The sequence below is a fragment of the Porcisia hertigi genome, chromosome 24 (genome assembly GCF_017918235.1).
Source record: "Porcisia hertigi strain C119 chromosome 24, whole genome shotgun sequence".
NCBI classification, from domain to species: domain Eukaryota; phylum Euglenozoa; class Kinetoplastea; order Trypanosomatida; family Trypanosomatidae; genus Porcisia; species Porcisia hertigi.
In genome coordinates, this window is record NC_090583.1 from 143,730 (window position 1) to 161,329 (window position 17,600).

Below are 17,600 nucleotides of genomic sequence, written 5' to 3' on the forward strand. Positions count from 1 at the left end.
CCCTTTTACACCGACGCACGTCTCGATCGTCCGCGCGTGCTCACGTGTGTGGACAGACGTGTGTGGGAATAATACGGGGCTCGGACCCACGCAATCCCCTCCCCTCCTCCCCCCCCTTCCCTCCCTCTCCCTCCCCTCCCCCTTTTCGCCGGTTCCGAAGAAGCGGTGGCTCTCTCCGCAACTGTTCCTCGACGTGCTCCACCCACCCACCCACCCTACACACACATCTTACACCGCGTGCGTTCCTTCTCCTTCCCTGTCATGGGCACGCCTCGTGTGTCCTTCCTTCGAGTACGCTTCATGAATAGAAAATTACAAGAGAGGAATCGAACCATCTTAGCCGAGAAGGCACGCTAGCAGTGGTGAACCGTTTGATCATGTCTCACCGCTGCGCATCACTACCCCGACAGACACACACACACACAGCAGTCCGCAGAGAGATACAGAGGGGTGAGCAACACATATATATATATAGATATAGAGAAAACTTCGAGTCTGACTAGACCCAGTCGGTGGCACTCAGAAAGGCCTCTTGCGCCTCACACACACACACACTTACTTTTGTGTTGTTGTTGTTGAACCTGCTCCCCCACCCAACACCTCACTTCCACGGGGCCTTTCCGCTCTTTGACACACAACAGCTCAACGGCTTCCGAGGGCGCTCCTCCCCCCCCCCCCTCCCTCTCCCCCCTTAGACCCAGTCTTTTTTTTTTTTGCACACACACACACACACACACACGCACACGAATAACCACATCATACAAAGGGAACCATGACATCATCGCCTTCATGTGCGGCTACCGCGGGGCACTCCGGGCCGAATAGCGGTGAGTTGTGGGCCGACAAGTACAAGCCACGCTCGATTGCTGAGATGTGCTACCCGGTCTGTGCGAACAAACTGAAGACGTGGCTCGAGAACTTCACCCCAATTGGCAGCACTGGTGATGATCCAAAGAAGCCGCATGGTGTGCTTCTGTCAGGGTCTCCAGGCGTGGGCAAGACGACGACGGTGTACGTCGTTGCGCGAGACCTCGGCCGCACCGTGGTGGAGTATAACGCAAGCGACTTTCGCAGCCGAAAATCGCTGAAGGAAAACGTGGCAGACCTCATCTGCAACCGCGCCTTTTCAGCGCATGCCACGTCGTACACGAATGTGATTCTCTTGATGGATGAGGTCGACGGCTGTGATGTTGGGGGTGTCGGAGAGGTGATTGAGATGCTCAAGTGTACCCGCATCCCGATACTGTGCACGTGCAACGATCGCTGGCACCCCAAGTTGCGCTCGCTGCTGAACTACGTGGAGGACATGCGCTTCAGCCACCCGCCATGTAACATCGTGGCGAACTACCTCTGCGACCGTGTTCTCGCGCGCGAGGGGATTTCCCTCTCCAAGCCGCTCCTGCAAGATATCATCAAGAGCTCAGGCAGCGACATTCGCAGCATGCTCAACAACTTGCAGCTCTGGTGCTTGGGACGCATCTCACTTGAGCAGCGGCAGCTGGCAGAGTGTGCCGCGCAGTCAACGAAAGACGGCGATGCCGGCCTCTTTGATGCTGCCGAGTACTTTTTGCTGCAGGGCACGTCGCGTGGTGAACGGCACTCCCTCGCGGAGATGGAAGCCTGCTATTACAACGCTGACCTAGTCGACATGTTTGTGCAAGAGAACTACCTTCACTACAATCCGCAGCCAGTGGATGGGCGGGATTGGATGGTGGCAGTCTCACAGGCCGCTACGTCGATCTCACGGGCGGATGCGGCGCAGCGCGTCATGTATTATGAGCAAAACTGGTCCGTGTCCCGCTTCTACACTCTCTCCTCGAGCATCGCCCCGTGTGTGTACGCACGCGGCAAGTACGAGAGCTTCATGACCGGTCAACAAAAGTATTTTGACATGCAGCGGCCCGTAAAGTTTCCAACGTGGCTTGGGCACAACTCCTCTGCGAACAAGAACCGCCGTCTGCTGCGTTGTGTGGCCATGCAGGCGTCGCATCCGGCTAAGGGTGCGTCAGGGAATCAGGAGGATATCGTAGCAGACTACATGCCGCACGGCTGGGAGCGACCGCTGACGGCGCCGCTGGTGACCAAGGAAAAGGACGGCATTCCCGACGTAATCGCCTTTATGGATCAGTACAACCTCACGCGCGATGACTGGGACCTTGTGCAGACGCTGCCCCACTACAAGCACATGCAGTCACCGAGCCCCACGACGACGACACAGCCGGTCATCATCGCCGCCACCGTCAAGAGCGCCTTCACGCGTGAATTCAACAAAACGCACCGCTTCGACAACTTTGCAAAGACCGCGCTAAACCGCAGCGATGGGGAGACGCAAGACGATGACGAGAAGGATCAGAGCAACGGATCTGGTGGAAACAAAAAAACTGGAAAGGTGTTTGCAGACGGCGTCACAGTGGTGCACGCCACAGGGGGTAGCGCTGCAGCCACAAAAAAGACACGCAAAGCGACAACGGGTGCCGGCGCCGCCGTTACGGCGGCAGCAGCACGCAAGCCGCGAGCCAAGAATAATACTCGGGCCGATGGCGCTGCGAAGCCCAAGGCAAACAAGAAAGCCGTGGCGACGACCTCAACCAGGGCCGCGGCGAAGACGGCACCGAAGAGAAAGCGCGCCCGCAGGGAATCCTCGGATAGTGAGGCGGACGATGACTTACCGTCCTCCTCCCGGTCTGCGCCCTCTTCGAACAACAGCGTCAGTGATATCGTCGATTGTGAGTAACCCTATCGAGGGAGGAGAGGAAGAGACATGCTAGTGAGGCAGCTTGAAGTCACAGCACACATACACACACGGACACACACACACACACACACGAACGCCCTTCACCGAAGTATGCCCTTCCTCTTGTTGGCGGACTGGTTAGTGTGGCCCATGTGGCACACTCTTTTCTCTCATCCTCCCCACCCCCTCCTCATCATTGGCCGTCATGGGGGGGGGAGGGGGGGGATGCAAAGTGGATTTTGATGGCTGCGTCTAGAGTCGATAACGCCGTATGGGTGTGGATGTGGGTTGTGCAATGCGGAGGGGGGAGGAGGGGGAAAGACCAGACGAAGAACAAGATGGTCACTATTATATCCGACTTGCGGATTGCATGCATCCAACTCTTATGTGCGTTCATAAAGGGTGTGGGAGGGGATCTTGCATTTGTTACGTCTGCACAGATGTCAAAGGAAGGAGGGGGAGAGATGATGGGAGGGGGGGGGCGAGGCGGGGGTGCAGTACCCAATCCTCTCCTCTCTCCGCACTGTGTTAACTTTTCGGTTGCCGCATGACAGCTCATGACGGTCTCCAGTCTTCTGATGCTCTTGTTTTTTTTCCCCACTCTCTCTCTCTTGGTGTGTATGTGTGTGTGTATTTGTGTTCAACGGATGTTCCCCACAATTTGAATCGTTGCCGGGTGGCTCGATGTCGTCGTCTTTGCACACCATTTATAATACAGCGACTTCAGTGGAACAAGTACACCGCACCCTTCTCGCGTGAACACACACAAGGCACAGGCACACACAATATATCTCCTCCTCCTCCTCCTCCTCTCAGCTCGGAAGTATATGTATATACAACTATATATATATATATATAATATTATATACCACATCACGTGTACACACACAACACACACACACACACAGAGAGAGAGAGAGAATCGCGCTGACGCACGCAGCGACGATCTGCACGCCAAAAGAACTGAGAGATCTGAAAGACAACTCTCTCAGATTCCATCTCTGACCCATCCACCCCTCTTCGACCATGAAGCAGCGTCAAGGCTCGATTGAAACCCATACCGTGGCAGCCCGGCGGATTAGGAAAGGTGGCACAGAGACAACGCGAGCGCACCACTTCCCGCTCTACTCTCACCCCATGTTTCGCGCTGCGATTCACAACGAAAATGCGGTCCAGGGCGCCATTGCGGAGCAGTCGGGGCGCGTCAATCCCGAAGCGCTCGACGCTGCTCTCGACAACATGGTGACACAGCTAATAGAGCAACAACTGAATCAGCACGACACCGAAGGGGGCATACCCCCCGAACTTGCAAAGGTGAACCCTATCGTCACAGAAGGCCAGCTCCTTGCACTCCTCGCCGAAGCCACAGGCGTTACACCGACACTGTCCGACCCGCAGAGACCATCGGCTGTGTTTCAGCCCATTAGACCAGAAAAGATCCCGGAGGACGCCGCCGCAGCTGCTCCCACGACCTCGCCATCGCCGCCACAACAGCAGCTCCCGCAACCTCGAGAGTTCCACACGACCCTCCCTCCTCTCCGCTCCCACGGTGATGCTAAACACCGGATAGCGCCATCGCTGCGTACCGGCCCCAAATCCCCCACCAGCGCAGCACCTCTCTCGAGTGGCGACGAGCCAGCCGAACTCAATGTTGTGTCAGTCAATGCCCTGCAGGAAGCGGCTCTGAGAAACGGCGAGAGAGAAGGCGCGGAGTCGGCGCTGCAGCTGCCATCGTCAGCCCCAAATGCGGAATGTGCAACCGTAATCGATACTACGATGAGGAAGGCCAAGCTCGGCAGTGGTCGGGGTACATCGGTGCGACAACATCCAGCTAAGGCGTCGCTGTACTCCTTACTCCCGTGCCTGGGGGCTTCGCCAAGTCTGCCAACGGCGCCGGTGCCCACGACTACCGCCTCTTCTTTCCTGGGTCCGCCAGCGTCTACGCTGTCGTTCCGTCACATGGACCGTCGTCCGGGTATCGGCGTCGGTCCAGTCGCGCAGCAGGCTGTCGACGCACAGCAACTGCATCAAGTTCCCGACGCCGTGTTCGCTGCCATGGACGTGCTCATGGACGGCAACAGTTGTTGTATGAGGCGACGGCGGCGCTTGGAGGTGACGAACAGAAACAAGGATAGATCACTTGCACTGAAGCCGATTCGCCCTCCAGGTGGCAGAGGCGACACAGCAGGAAGCGCCAGCTTCGCGTTCGGGTGTGGCAGCAAGGGTGAGAGCCTCAACCGCATGTACGTTGCTCTACCACAGAACACGCTTCCCGCCCCACCGCTTCCACGCACCGCCGCGGAGGCAAAGTCACGCCGAATTCTAGAGAGCCAGCGGCGCAGACAGTGGTTGCATGACCAAAAGCGTCAACACCTCGCGCCCAACTCCTCTTTGACTGGCAGTGGGGGCACTCGGAATTATGACAGCTCTGTCACCCTCCCAATAGAACCGCTCGGATGGCGCCATAGAAGCCGGCTCGGTTCCAAGGACACCGAGAGCGCTTACACGACGCCGCTCCCTCTCAACTCCTCTGGACGTTGTAGCTCCTCTGCGGTCCCTCGGACTGCCTCCACTCGACCACCCAGCCGACGGTCCTCCCCACGTTTTACCATCCGCGGCATCACTAGTATGTGTGCGTATGCGCAGGCCGTTGAATCGGCGTCCCTCCTTGCTGGCTCTCGTTTCTGATGCCGCCGAGAGACGACGACGACGTCGGAAGGGGGGGGGCGGTACTCGGTGTATTTGTGTATCGATACGCCCCTCTGTACCGCGCAACCATTCGAGACTCATCCGCAGGAGAAGGGCGGTGGAGTGCTGGTGGTGGTGCCCCCCCCTCCTCCTCCTCCTCCTCCTTTCTTTGGGGGGGCAAGTCTCGTGGGGAACGATGCATTTTTCTGCTCTTTTTTAGAAGAAGCACCACTACTGCTACCATTGCGTGTGTGTGTGTGTGTGTGTGTGTGTGTTGCGACTGGTTCTGTGACTATTTCATGGATGTACAACTACTAAACAGCAATCAACAAAATATATATTCATGTATTTATGTATTTATTTATATATTTTTTTCATGCCCGCTCATTTACACACCCCTATACGCACGCACTCACTCACTCACCCCCTCCCTCCCCCACCCCTCATATATATACATGTATATTTATATATATATGTGTGTATGTGTGTGTGTATGTGTGAACACAGCGCAATCGCATACAAAAGAAAGTGCAGACACCAACAAATACACAACAAAAGTCAGTGGAGAAGGAAGTAGAGAAATGAGCGGCATGCGTGCTGGCCTGCGTACAGAAAAAAAAAAACATCCTATTCGTGCAGTAATGATAGCGATGATGGTCGCGCCTCATCGCCACGGGTTCACGCAAGAGGAGGGCGGGGGGGGGGGGGGGGGGGCTGCGACAGGGGTGCCTGTTTGAGAGAGAGGGGAGAGTGTGAGGAGTGAGGCGCAGGCCTCTATTTCCAAAAAAAAACTAATGTGGCTGCTGACGACGCGACGCGTAGGTAAATCCCGTCACGTCTTTACGTGTTCGCTGCTCTCGTACCTCTGCCCTTCTCCCATTCTCTGTGATAGACGGCGCTTCTGTCAGTGAGACCAGCACACGGACCAGTTGGATCCACATTTTCTGGGCACCATCACTAACACACACACACAGAGAGACAGACAGACAGACACCCACCACTGCAACATCATGCCCAGCACTACCACCACCCTCGGGTTTACCAAGAAGGCCAAAAAGAAGGGTCTGTCGATAGACGAAAAAGTCGTCCTCGTTGAGCAATGGTTTTCTGCTCACCCGCAGCCCTACACACTCAAAGAACTGCTGCAGCTCATCCCGAAGCAAACACCTGTCATATACCAGAGCGTTGAGGAGTGTGTGCAGGTTCTGGTGGCCGAGGGCCGCATTGAAGAGGATCGTGTTGGCGTGAGTACGCTGTTCTGGAAGTTCCCACCAACAGTGACACAGCAGGCAAACGGATCCTGCCAGCCACCTGGAAAAAAAGGTGGATTGGGCAACTACCCTGCCAGCAGCGCGGCAGCACCTGGCTGCCCTGTGTCGTTCGCAGATCTGCTAGGACGCTTGACCGCCAGTGGCGCAACAGCTCAGAGGCAGCAACAGCCAATCTCAACCGAGACAATACAGCGCTGGTGTGCACTGACGCCCGACGCTGAGATGCAAAAATGGCATGATTTGCTGCAAGTGGAAAATGAGAAGGCGCTGGCTGCTCTCACCAAAGAAGGAGAGCGGCTGGGCTTTATAGATGGCAGTGGCCATGGCGAACAAGTCTGCGAAGACTCACCAGCCGGTGAGGAGGCTGTGCTGGCGGAGCTCTCGCGCCATGAGAAACTTGCGCAGCAGCGAGCTCAACTGCTTGCAGAGCACAAGGCTATATCATCTCGCCAAGCGCTGCCTGCGTTACTGGACCAGCTGAACCGAGCCACTTCCGTTGCACTCGATGCTGCTAACAGGTGGACAGACAACTACTATCTCGCAGAAGAAGGAGTGGTGGGAAAGTCGGGCTTTGGTGGCGGCCGCCGCGATGTCCGTGCGGCGCTTCAGCTGCCGCTGGACTTGGATTACCTCTCCGATGAGAGTGAAACCGAGCCGAACGCGGTGGGCGGTCATGAACCAGAGAAAATGGACGGCCGCAACGAGTCTTGTCTGCCGTGTACGGCGGCGCATGATGCAACGCTGCAACGGCGCTTACCGCCTCCGCAACAAAATCGTCTCTGCAATGCCGGCGGATCCCCTTCCACGCAGGATGGCCAGCCAGTCACAACGGTGTCGCCCCCCGACGACCCTCCTTCGGCGACAGTTGATGCGGAGCGCGCTGCCCCAGACACAGCCACGACTGCGCCACCGGTCACATCCGCGAAAGCGAGGAAAACCAAAGCCGCCAAGCCGCCCCCGTCGAAACGCAGCTCAGGCAAGCGTTCTCGCTCATGATGCGTAGATGACGTAAGCTCGAAAGGAGGAGGCGGGGAGGGGGGGAAGACGCTCCCGTCCCGATCTCTCGCACCCACCCTCTCTCACACACCCTCCGTGCATGCCCTTTAAATTTTACCACACCGGTCTCTGCCTTTCGATCTGCTACCACGAAAACTGAATCACCTCTCTGACAGCACCCCTCAATCTCCTCCGCTGCGTGTGTGTGTGTGTGGGCGTGTGCATGTGCGAGCGTACTCCTCAACTTTGTCGTCGCTTCGCTGCTCCCTCCCTCCCCGTTTCCCTCAAGGAACAGCACACACATATAAATATATATATTTATATTTATATATATATGCGCTAAAGCGGACATGCATGGACCCCCTCGTCTCGTACCCCATCCCTACCTTCCTCACCTCATCTCTGGATCACGATCCCCTCTCTGCCGGAACAGGTGCCTCAAAACACATCGTCACACGACTACAAAACAGCGCGAGTAGATGTAACACACGTCTCCCCTCTCACTCTACACGTACAACTAAAAAGGGAGGGCTTTCTTCATGACACATAATTCGGATCTCGTCTTCTTCCTCCCCCCCCTTCTCTCTCTCTCGCTTGTTCGCTCTTTGTGTAACCAGCGAATGTCGTCTCTGTTTTTTTTTTCCAAGATGCCGATGTACACACATACGCATGGAAGGCCTGCAGCATGGGGATAGACGAGCGAATGGAGGCGAAGAAGGTGGAGGATAGACTGCAATCAAAAAAAAAAAGGAGGAAAAGAATTCAGTGCCACCCCACGTTCTCACCCATGCCCTCGGCAACAACCCATACCCCCACCTCAGCTGCGGTGTTCACCATTTTTTTTTTCAGGGCTGCTGTGGTTTTTTTCTCGAGTAACCACAACACTGCAAAGGAATTGAGAAGGACACAAGCGTTAGTCGTACAGTGAAGTAAAGAAGTTACGAATGTATCCTTCTATCGCCGCGTCCCCTCCTCCTTCCCCCCCCCAGAAAAAAAAACACTCACCCACCCCACGGCATGCATGTGCGAGTCGGCATAAACTGCTGTCACCACCAGATCGTTCCCCAAGATATATAAAGGCAACAGACGGCTATCGTAGAAGGTCTATCATGGCCGTTATGCCCTCCTAGGCATGAACGTTCTTTTTTAGATTCGTTTGCACTCTACCATGTCTTTCTCTCCCTCCCCCCTCCGCCCCGCTCCACCACCCTCCTCCGCTTGCTTGTGTTTTACGGCGTTTCGTGTGTGGCAAAACCCAAACACACACACACACACACACACACGCGCGCCCTCTACTTCCCATCCTGAAGCTGTGCATCAATATCCCAAGCAAGATGCCGGGTTCATCCTCGCTGGAGCTCTCCGAGACGTTAGAGCAGCGCATTCGTGCCGCGTCGTCGGTGTTGCATCTCTCCTGTGAAACTTTCCTTGCACGTCTCCTCTCGCAGTACTACAACACCCTCGGTGGCCTACCACGTGACCTGCTGCGATATATTTTCACCTTCCTCGACTACTCCACGATCTCCGCCACTCTCACCCGCGTCTGCCGGCTCTGGCAGGGCTGCGTGGTTGAAGACCCGCTGCACTTCTTTGCCCATTTGCGTCAAATTCATGGCATCCATCTTCTTGACCCAGCGCATGGCCTCTTCTTCTTTCCGAGGGCGCTGAAGCGGGTGATGATCGAGTCCCAGTCGAGCACCTCATCGCCTCTGCCAACTGTTTCCAGCGCCGCATCGCCTTCCAGCACCGGTTCAAGGGCGCCAGCATCTGCGGCTGCTGCTTCGGACACCGGTGGCACGCGCCACGCAGCGACTGCAGCGACTGACAACCGCATCAATGTAGTCAGTAGAGCGACGCGGCCGACAGATGTGAACAGCGCCAAAGTCGTTCCAGCCTCCTCCTTCCTAACGGTCGACATTCGAACGCAGAATACAAAGTCGCTTCCGTGGGGGAACGTGCGCGAGACGGTGCAGTGGGCCATTGCAGAAGAACGTATGCTCTACGGTGAGGTTAGAACGCCTGGCCTTCAGCAGTCGGAAGACCCGGTGTGGTCTCAAGCGGCCACCATCGCCTATGACCGGCGCATCTACATGTTTGGCGGAGAGACGTACGAAGGCGTCGTGCTGGACCGCGCGTACGAGTACGACCCGATGACAAAGCACTGGACGGTGTTGCCAACCCTCAGCGAGAAGCGGGCGGCGGCGAGCGCTGTGGCCTATAAGGGCTACATATTCGTGTTTGGTGGCTACAACACGGAAGAAGGCGTGCTGGACACGTACGAGGTGCTGGAGGTGAAAACGCGAACCTGGATTTCGCATCTGCACTCGCCGCAATGCCTCTACAAGCAGCAGAAGCAAAAAAAATGCTCAAACGTTGGCAGATGCTAGAGAAGCCCCGGAAACGGTGGGCCAACATACAGCTGATGCGCGTGACGATGACAGCGGTCATACCCGAAGAGCCCTCCGGTCCTCCGGGGCTGCCGTGGCCAATGCGACATGGCCATTCACGGCAGCGCCACAGCCAGGGTGGACCCGTTCTGGTTGTCGAACGGCGGTGTCGCGTCAATACCGAATGCCGAAGAAAGTGTGCGGCACAGCCGTCACAGTGCACGGCGATGTGTTCTTGCTTGCGGGGGGGCACCAGAGCCGTATCGCACCGGAGCAAACTGCAGTAAGCTATTCGGCGGTGAACAGCACATCAACCACACCGATGCACGCCCTGCCTGGCGGGGCAGATGACGGCACAGATAGCGACATCGCAACCTCGACAGCAAGCACCAGTGCGTTAGACGCCTCGCACAGCCCGCAACGCCTCGGGTCGATCAACGCGATGAGCCAAGTTATGGCTGAGTCATTTGTGTGGGTCTTCTGTCCCCGAACGGGACGGTGGTGGACTCAAGGACCATGCTTGCCCTCACCGCGGGCGTTTGGTGCCATGACAGTCCTCGAGCTGCCCATACTCGGTCCGTGTCTGTGCTATTTCGGTGGCTGTGCCAGGGCCGACACACCCGAGACAGCGATGTTCTACATACCACTATGTACTGCGGCGGAGACGCATGCACTCCCCGACGTCAAGGCAAATGGGGGCGCCGATGGAAGTCTGAAAAAGTCGCCCGATACCCCATCGGGCTCCATCGCGACCGCCAGCAGGACAACGGCAAAAAGGCTGGACGGCACGCAGGAAGAGGGCGCTGACGCGGAGATGTCCGGTGGTACCACGGCAAACACCACTGCTGCAGGAACGCGGCGAGAGGCACCAGGCGCACGGGGTGCGACGCGCAGAAACTGCAGAGAGACTCGTGCAGCCCCAACTGCAGCCGTAGACTGCGGCGTTGCCCCCCCGGCCGAGCCACTGGGCGCAAAGGGCAACGCAAAGGGGGCAGTCTCACGCACTGCCGCTGGCGGGGGTGCAGATGATACCGAATGTCTCTGTGGTGCCGCGCACGGGGCACGTTGGATCACCCCAACAAATGATTTTCTACCTGAGCAACACCAGCGCATCAGGGAGAGGGGCGAGCGCGTTGTCAGTAGACCAGTGGCCAGCACGAGCGCTGACGCTGCCTCTTGCGGCCGCTTTGATGACGACGACACTATCCCCCTAAGAGCGGAAGCGGACACGACGATGATCTCGCGTTGCTTCCGCAACCCAAGCGGACTGCCCTGGCAACGGTACGTGCGCATTCCTATCGGTGGAGCCTTCACCTCCGTCGTCGTCCTCGGCGCCCCGAACTCCCGCTCACTGGTTCTGACCGGCTTCTACCCTGCACCGAACATTGGTTTCTGCAAGGTAAACCACCTGCTTCCACCTGACGCCTTCTTCCCGCTCCTGGGGGCACTCGCACTGCCGCTGACCGCGCAACCCGAAGCCGCCGAGCCTCTTCCGAGAGGTCAATACGCAACTGCTGCTCATGCGAGGAGCGACGCCCCACCACCACCACCACCACCAACCTCATCGCGAGCCACCGCTGCTGATACACCGCTGGGGGTCACCACGGCAGCGGTGGCCATTGCTTCCTCCCCCATGCCACCACTGGACCCCGGCCTACAAGACGAAGCCACTGCAGCTGTAAACCACTGGCACCAAGAACGAGAGTGGAGCCACCACCACCGTCGGGAAATACGGGAGATGGTGCGCTCTGCCGCGCATGCCGCCACGATGCGGCACCCACGCAATCCACAGACGGCCGGCGAGGAGCACAAGTGGAGTCTCTCACCAGTGCCTGAAGTGCGTGTCGTCAGCCGCAACAGCCATTCGTTCCTGCGCGTCTCGTGGAAAGTGCAAACGCTCAACGCGAAGGTTATTGTCGGCATCGAATAAAACAAGTTGACTGGCCACAGAGGGATTTAGAAAGCAAAAAAAGTGGAGAATGGGTCGGTGGGGTGGCCTCATTCCCTCCGCACTCCCTCTTTGTAGTCGTTTTTTCTCCTCCCCTCCCCCATATTAGGTGGTGCGCGTTTTTCGTGCTCATCATCTCAGGACTCTCCCTCTGGTGTGCACGGCTCGTCACACATCTCTACCGAATACGAAACGCGGGCATTATCAAGGGAAACACTCGAGTCTGTATGAGGAGACGCGTTCGGTGTTTGCTGTCCCTTCCCATGAAGCCGATGACAACATATCGCGTAATGCCCCCCATGCACCTCTGTAGGATTACGTGTGAGGCGGTGAGGGAAGGAGGAGGAGGATGGCGTAGCGATCCCCTGCCTCAACCCTCCAGTACTCCTCCCCCCCCTCTCCTCCTCCATATCCCCTAAATAGACAAAAAAAACACATGCCCTATCATCACTGCAGGCGCCATGACCACGGACACCTCGCCCCTCCCCCGTTTCCACTCTTTTCCTCTTTCACTTCATGTGTGACACGCCTTCCTTTCCTTTTTTTTCCTTCTCCACCTCGTGGGGGTGGGGGTGATCGCATCGCCCCATCGTGTCACTACTCAGAACGGCCGCAACAAAAAAAAAACGCGCGCAGCCCCCTTCTTGCCCCAGAGCAAACGCCGCCACCAGCGCTACACAACATCTGCCACCACCACCACTGGAAAAAAAAAAGACTTTTTCGTGCTCACGCACACCAACACACGCATCCGCCTCTGATCCCCATTTGTTAGCGGTGCACGTCATCACAGCCACCACCGCCTTGTTACCACTGAAGCGAATTTGTTAGAAAAGAAAAACAAAGGAAATGTCCACGTCGACGAGCATCAAAGAGGCGATCGCTCGCTTCGAAGAGAACGAGTATCGCCGGCGACTCAACAGTGTGCCAGAGGCGATGCACGAGAGCGTACCACGCGTCGTGGCGGCACAGGAGGCGAAGGTGCTGCTTATCGGCATGCTTCCACCCATCACCAAGATGGACAAGGAAATCTCGACGCTTAAAGAGTGTGTCCATCTCGGGCTGAGCACAAACGCGATCGAAAAGATCGGCCCTGGTTTGAAAGACCTCAAGAGCCTGAAGATCCTCTCGCTGGGCCGCAACAGCATCCGAAAGCTTGAGCAGCTCGACCTGCCGCAGCTGGAGCAGCTCTGGGTCTCGTACAACAAGATTGACAAGCTGACCGGGCTAGACAAACTGAAAGGTCTCCGGGTTTTGTACATGAGTAATAACCTCATCAACAGCTGGACGGAGATCGACCGCCTAGCGAACCAGTGCCCTGAACTGGTCGACGTTCTCTTTCTTAACAACCCCATCTGCAACAGTACCGCAAGCAGCCAGGAGTACCGCTACATGATGCTGCAGCGCCTCACCAAGCTAACACGGCTGGATGGTGTGCCGGTAGACCCAGAAGAAAAAGAAGAGGCTGACCGTCGTCGCTAAGCGGTGGGCTAGTGAGGGAACGGGCGGGGGAGAGGGAAGGGGAGGGGGAGAGGCACCGTGGATGTGTTTGTTGTTGTTTGCTGTTGTGTGTGTGTATATTTATATTTATATATATACATCGCATCTGTTCCGTGACAGTGTATAGGCCGCTTGACTGTCACCGATTTCACTGTTTTCTTGTTGGCCATGCGGATGTACGATAGTCAAGTTTGGGGAATGAAAGCAAGCAAGGAGGGAGGGAGGGAGGGAAGGAGAGGAGAGGAGAGGAGAGGAGGGGGAGGGGAGGGGGAGGGGGGATCCATTGCTGATCCCAATGCAGTGAAAGTTGGGAACAGGTGTAATCGGGAGGTTGACAGAAGGTGGAGGTCGTTCGCGCTCGCGCGGAAAAGAAGGGGGGCTATAGAACCTAAGACACCCTTCCCCGACAAGCGTGTGCACGCACACTAACCGACTCGAATGTAGACGCAGGGTCTAGCCAGCCACCACTGCAGACACCAAAGAGATGCCACAACATTGTCCGCCCACCCACCCCAACAGCGCCCCATCTCATCTCTTGTAACGCGCACCCCTCCTTTTTTTTTCTTCGAACGCCTCCGCTCGCTCACCCGTCTCTGTCCCACCCTTCTCTCTCTCTCTCAAGTCATGTATAGAGCAGTCTACTGAAGGTTGGTCACTTACCCTCGGTGCTTTAACGCAAGAGCGCGCGCGCGCCAAACCTTCAACGGGTACGATTTTTTTTTCCAAAGTAGGAAGTGCAGAGGAAGGAAAAGAAGGGGAAGGAATGTTCGGGTAACGTCATCTCTACACCCCAGCCGCCCCCATGACCCTCTCCTTATCCTTTGGGGAAGGAGGGGGCGGGGGGGGGCGGGTAGAGGTCTCTGTGGGTGCGGCTGTCAGCCCCCCCCCCCCCCCCGCCAATAAAAAAAAAAAAGAATTTAGCACTCAATGCAAGAGGGGGGGAGGGGGGGGGGGGCGAGGAAGAACTCATGCCGAGTGAAAAAAAAAGTGTGTGTGTGTGTGTGTGTGTGTGTTTCACTTATTCATGAAGACGTAATGCACTGCCCTCTACGAACAAGATATGCTTTGATCACCCTCTCATTCCCTTTCCTCACGATCAGAACACGCATGCATACACACATGAAAGCTCCAGATTTTACGCGCACATCCGGACGTTGATGTGCCGTTTTAGAGGTTGGGTGTGTCTCATTTCCTTCTGCTGTGGTTTGTTTTTTGGAGGGGAGAGGAAGGAGAAGTGCCGCTCCTCCCTGACTTCTCTCCAAAGAAGACGTGATGTCTGCGCTGCACTCCATTGCAGAGCGCCCCTCCCCCCCCCCCCGGCTACGACGATGCCTACGTCCTCCCGGCCACCTTCACCACAGAAACCGCTCCCACCGATGTGACACCGCTGCCTACAGCTACGATAGTCTCTCCGTGGCTGCTCGTCGCGCCGTCGGTCATTGACACAGGATCACCCTCCTCTCCCTCTCTGATTGCAACGGTGGCCAAGTACCGTGCTTACACCCGCTGCGGTAGAGACGGTACCTCTCGCATGGTGGTGCCCATCCTGTGGTACACTTGAGGCGGAGCAGCTGTACTGGCGTCGGCCCCCGGCGCGCCACAGCACCAGCCATGGACGAAGCTGCTGTTGCCACTGCCGCCCAAGCCTCACGGGCGCGCAGCGTACGTCTGAAAATGCCCTAAACAGCCCTGCAAGCAAATCTCGAGCGGCATCGACGGCACAGCAAGCGACGAGAAGAGATGCGCTGGCGGTCTCTGCACATCAGCGCACACTGTCATCGCCGCTTTCTGTGTCCTCGCTGTGGCGGCCCCGGCAGTAATCCATTACCTGAAAGAGTGGCAGACACCGACACGTGCGTATCCAACTCAAAACAGTGGCACGAGCATTTTTCCTCATTCTTCACACCTGCTACCTTTCTGAACAGTACGCAGTCTGTCAGTTCGCTCGACATACGTCTCACATCCGACATCCAGTACTGCACTGTGTGCACGTGCTGTCAGTGACACAGTTGTCGAGCCTTCCTCACAAGGGACCAGCTTCTCGTGTATTTGGATGTGGACATGGGAAGCTGAGAAATCAAAGGCGCTGCGCGAGCGTCGAGCAGCGCAGCGAAGCGCGAACCCCACTCTTCGTGCAGGAGTTGCCGCAATTCTTGGCGAGAGCCATGCACTTGACGATGATGTGAGTTCACTGTACCAGAAGCCACCACCAACGATCTCGCAAGCTACGTGGGACATTTTTTCGCGGTCTGTGCATGCACAACTGGAGCACCGACGCCCCTTCGACCTCGCCATCCAGCCACAAGATCGCGACAGATGCCATTATAAACCTCCGAGCTGTCTCCGAAGTGGCCCCGCAGATGATGCGGGTGGCGGACTTGGCTCGTGAAGCTGCCACACAGTTGCAGGCGGCGACGCATGCAAGGGTGCACGATCGGGGGCCACTCGGTGATTCGTCACCTGCACATCGCCCCACCAAATGCTACTCGACTACCAGCGGTAGCGCCAGCAACGATGTCGAGGTCAACTTGTTCGCTCTTACCCAAATGTCTTTTCTGGGGCTGCCGATGGTAGTCGTGGATGCGACGCTACCAGCCAGCAGCGGCGATGTCGGCGACAGCGTTCTTACCTGTCACCCTCTACAGACTGCAACCTCCGACGGCTGAGGCACCCCTCCCAACCACCGCAGCTCCTGCATCGGTGTCAACTACGGCACTGTCATTGACTGCATTGCTGCCTCGGCCCGAAATCCCGCCAAATGTCTGCCGTACACCTTCGGCGCAAGTCTACGCCACATCAGTGCCATCCGGCACAGTCCCAGTGGATGCGAGAAGGGCAGGAAGGGCAACCGCAGCAGCCACCACCACTACCATCTCCGCCCTCGTGCACACGCCAACGTCCGCCCACCTACATTCCGTACTGTTACGCGAGCAAGACTGGCCACTCGGCCTTCCCGCGTACTTCGTCCCTCGGGGCCGCAAGGAGCGTCTCACTGCGCTTGTCTTGCGGCTGCCACCAGCGTCTGCAGCTTGGAGAGGATCTCCAATGAGGCAAGCGCGCCCATGCGCACGTCTTCTTCTTCTTAACCGGTGCGCCCTATCGGATAGGGAAGTGCAGCAGGTGTGCCAACACTGGGTCGACGAGCACACGGCACAGGTGAAGCGGCACGAGCGGAAGAGCCACAGCGAGTTGGAGCAACAGCACGTTGCGGGTAGCACCGCTGCTGAAGGGAAACAGCTGAAAAACAGCGTGGACCCCAGACGGAGAGGACGAGGGGTGCGACAACGATGATGAGGGCGTCGAATCCCCTAAGGTCAGTGTTTGGCCAAACTCGATGCATCCAGCAGCGGCGCAGCACTCACTACAACAACAGCGACTCGGGAAAACAACCTCGTCGACGCCACCGCTTCCGTTGTTCTTGGATGGCACCGGCTTTTGCGCGCTGTCTTGCCTGGACGAGTGGCAGTTCCGCTTAGTGAACTTGACTAGGGTTCATGACATGTACCTGACACGGCTCGAGGTGGTGCAGACTGTGATAGCGCCCCGGAGCACCGCCGTCACTCAGCATGTACACCCCCCCCCTGCCCTCATCCTCGTCAACGAGTGGCACACGCGTGGACAGCTCGGCTTTGTTCGCCATCGATTCCGACTGTAGAGCTTCCCGTGGCACTAGCCCCTCGGTGCTCACCAGCAGAGCGTTCCGCCGCCAACTTGGCCGTATTGCAGAGCGGCTCTGGCACTGATGCTCTAGAAGCAGACTCGTCCCCTTTAGCGTCACCCCCTCATGGCACAGCCTCTCCACCAATCTGTTTGCAAGAGCTCCACATCACTCTGTGTGACGCAACAATAAAGAGGTCTGGCACGCTCTCATCATCGGTCACGTCAGCTTCTCCCCGCTGCGTGAAGCTTATGGCGGGGGTGTACTGACCGCACTTCCAGATGTCAATCATGCGCATCCGCAGTACCACTTGGTGCGCTACGGACTCACCGTGACCTTCAACTCGTGCTGACAATGTCTCGGTGTATTTGTGTGTGTGTGTGTGTGTGTGTGTTGGGGGAGGGAGGAAAGAGGAGGGGGG

General features: G+C 57.2%; 6 protein-coding genes across 6 annotated transcripts; all 6 read left to right on the forward strand.

The window, feature by feature from the left end:
• Positions 1 to 772: 772 nt before the first annotated feature.
• Positions 773 to 2,734, forward strand: JKF63_05577 (uncharacterized protein; the record flags this gene model as incomplete). Its single annotated transcript, XM_067901534.1, has 1 exon — positions 773 to 2,734. The coding sequence occupies one exon, from the start codon at positions 773 to 775 to the stop codon at positions 2,732 to 2,734; it is 1,962 nt and encodes a 653-aa protein (XP_067756800.1).
• Positions 2,735 to 3,760: 1,026 nt separating this feature from the next.
• JKF63_05578 (uncharacterized protein) lies at positions 3,761 to 5,422 on the forward strand (the record flags this gene model as incomplete). Its single annotated transcript, XM_067901535.1, has 1 exon — positions 3,761 to 5,422. One exon carries the CDS (start codon positions 3,761 to 3,763, stop codon positions 5,420 to 5,422), a length of 1,662 nt encoding a protein of 553 aa, XP_067756801.1.
• A 1,010-nt stretch (positions 5,423 to 6,432) lies between these two features.
• On the forward strand, positions 6,433 to 7,689 carry JKF63_05579 (uncharacterized protein; the record flags this gene model as incomplete). Its single annotated transcript, XM_067901536.1, has 1 exon — positions 6,433 to 7,689. One exon carries the CDS (start codon positions 6,433 to 6,435, stop codon positions 7,687 to 7,689), a length of 1,257 nt encoding a protein of 418 aa, XP_067756802.1.
• Positions 7,690 to 9,365: 1,676 nt separating this feature from the next.
• Positions 9,366 to 10,076, forward strand: JKF63_05580 (uncharacterized protein; the record flags this gene model as incomplete). Its single annotated transcript, XM_067901537.1, has 1 exon — positions 9,366 to 10,076. The coding sequence occupies one exon, from the start codon at positions 9,366 to 9,368 to the stop codon at positions 10,074 to 10,076; it is 711 nt and encodes a 236-aa protein (XP_067756803.1).
• Positions 10,077 to 10,707: 631 nt separating this feature from the next.
• On the forward strand, positions 10,708 to 12,006 carry JKF63_05581 (uncharacterized protein; the record flags this gene model as incomplete). The annotated part of the gene is made up of 1 exon (XM_067901538.1): positions 10,708 to 12,006. The coding sequence occupies one exon, from the start codon at positions 10,708 to 10,710 to the stop codon at positions 12,004 to 12,006; it is 1,299 nt and encodes a 432-aa protein (XP_067756804.1).
• Positions 12,007 to 12,870: 864 nt separating this feature from the next.
• On the forward strand, positions 12,871 to 13,503 carry JKF63_05582 (uncharacterized protein; the record flags this gene model as incomplete). The annotated part of the gene is made up of 1 exon (XM_067901539.1): positions 12,871 to 13,503. One exon carries the CDS (start codon positions 12,871 to 12,873, stop codon positions 13,501 to 13,503), a length of 633 nt encoding a protein of 210 aa, XP_067756805.1.
• Positions 13,504 to 17,600: the final 4,097 nt, after the last annotated feature.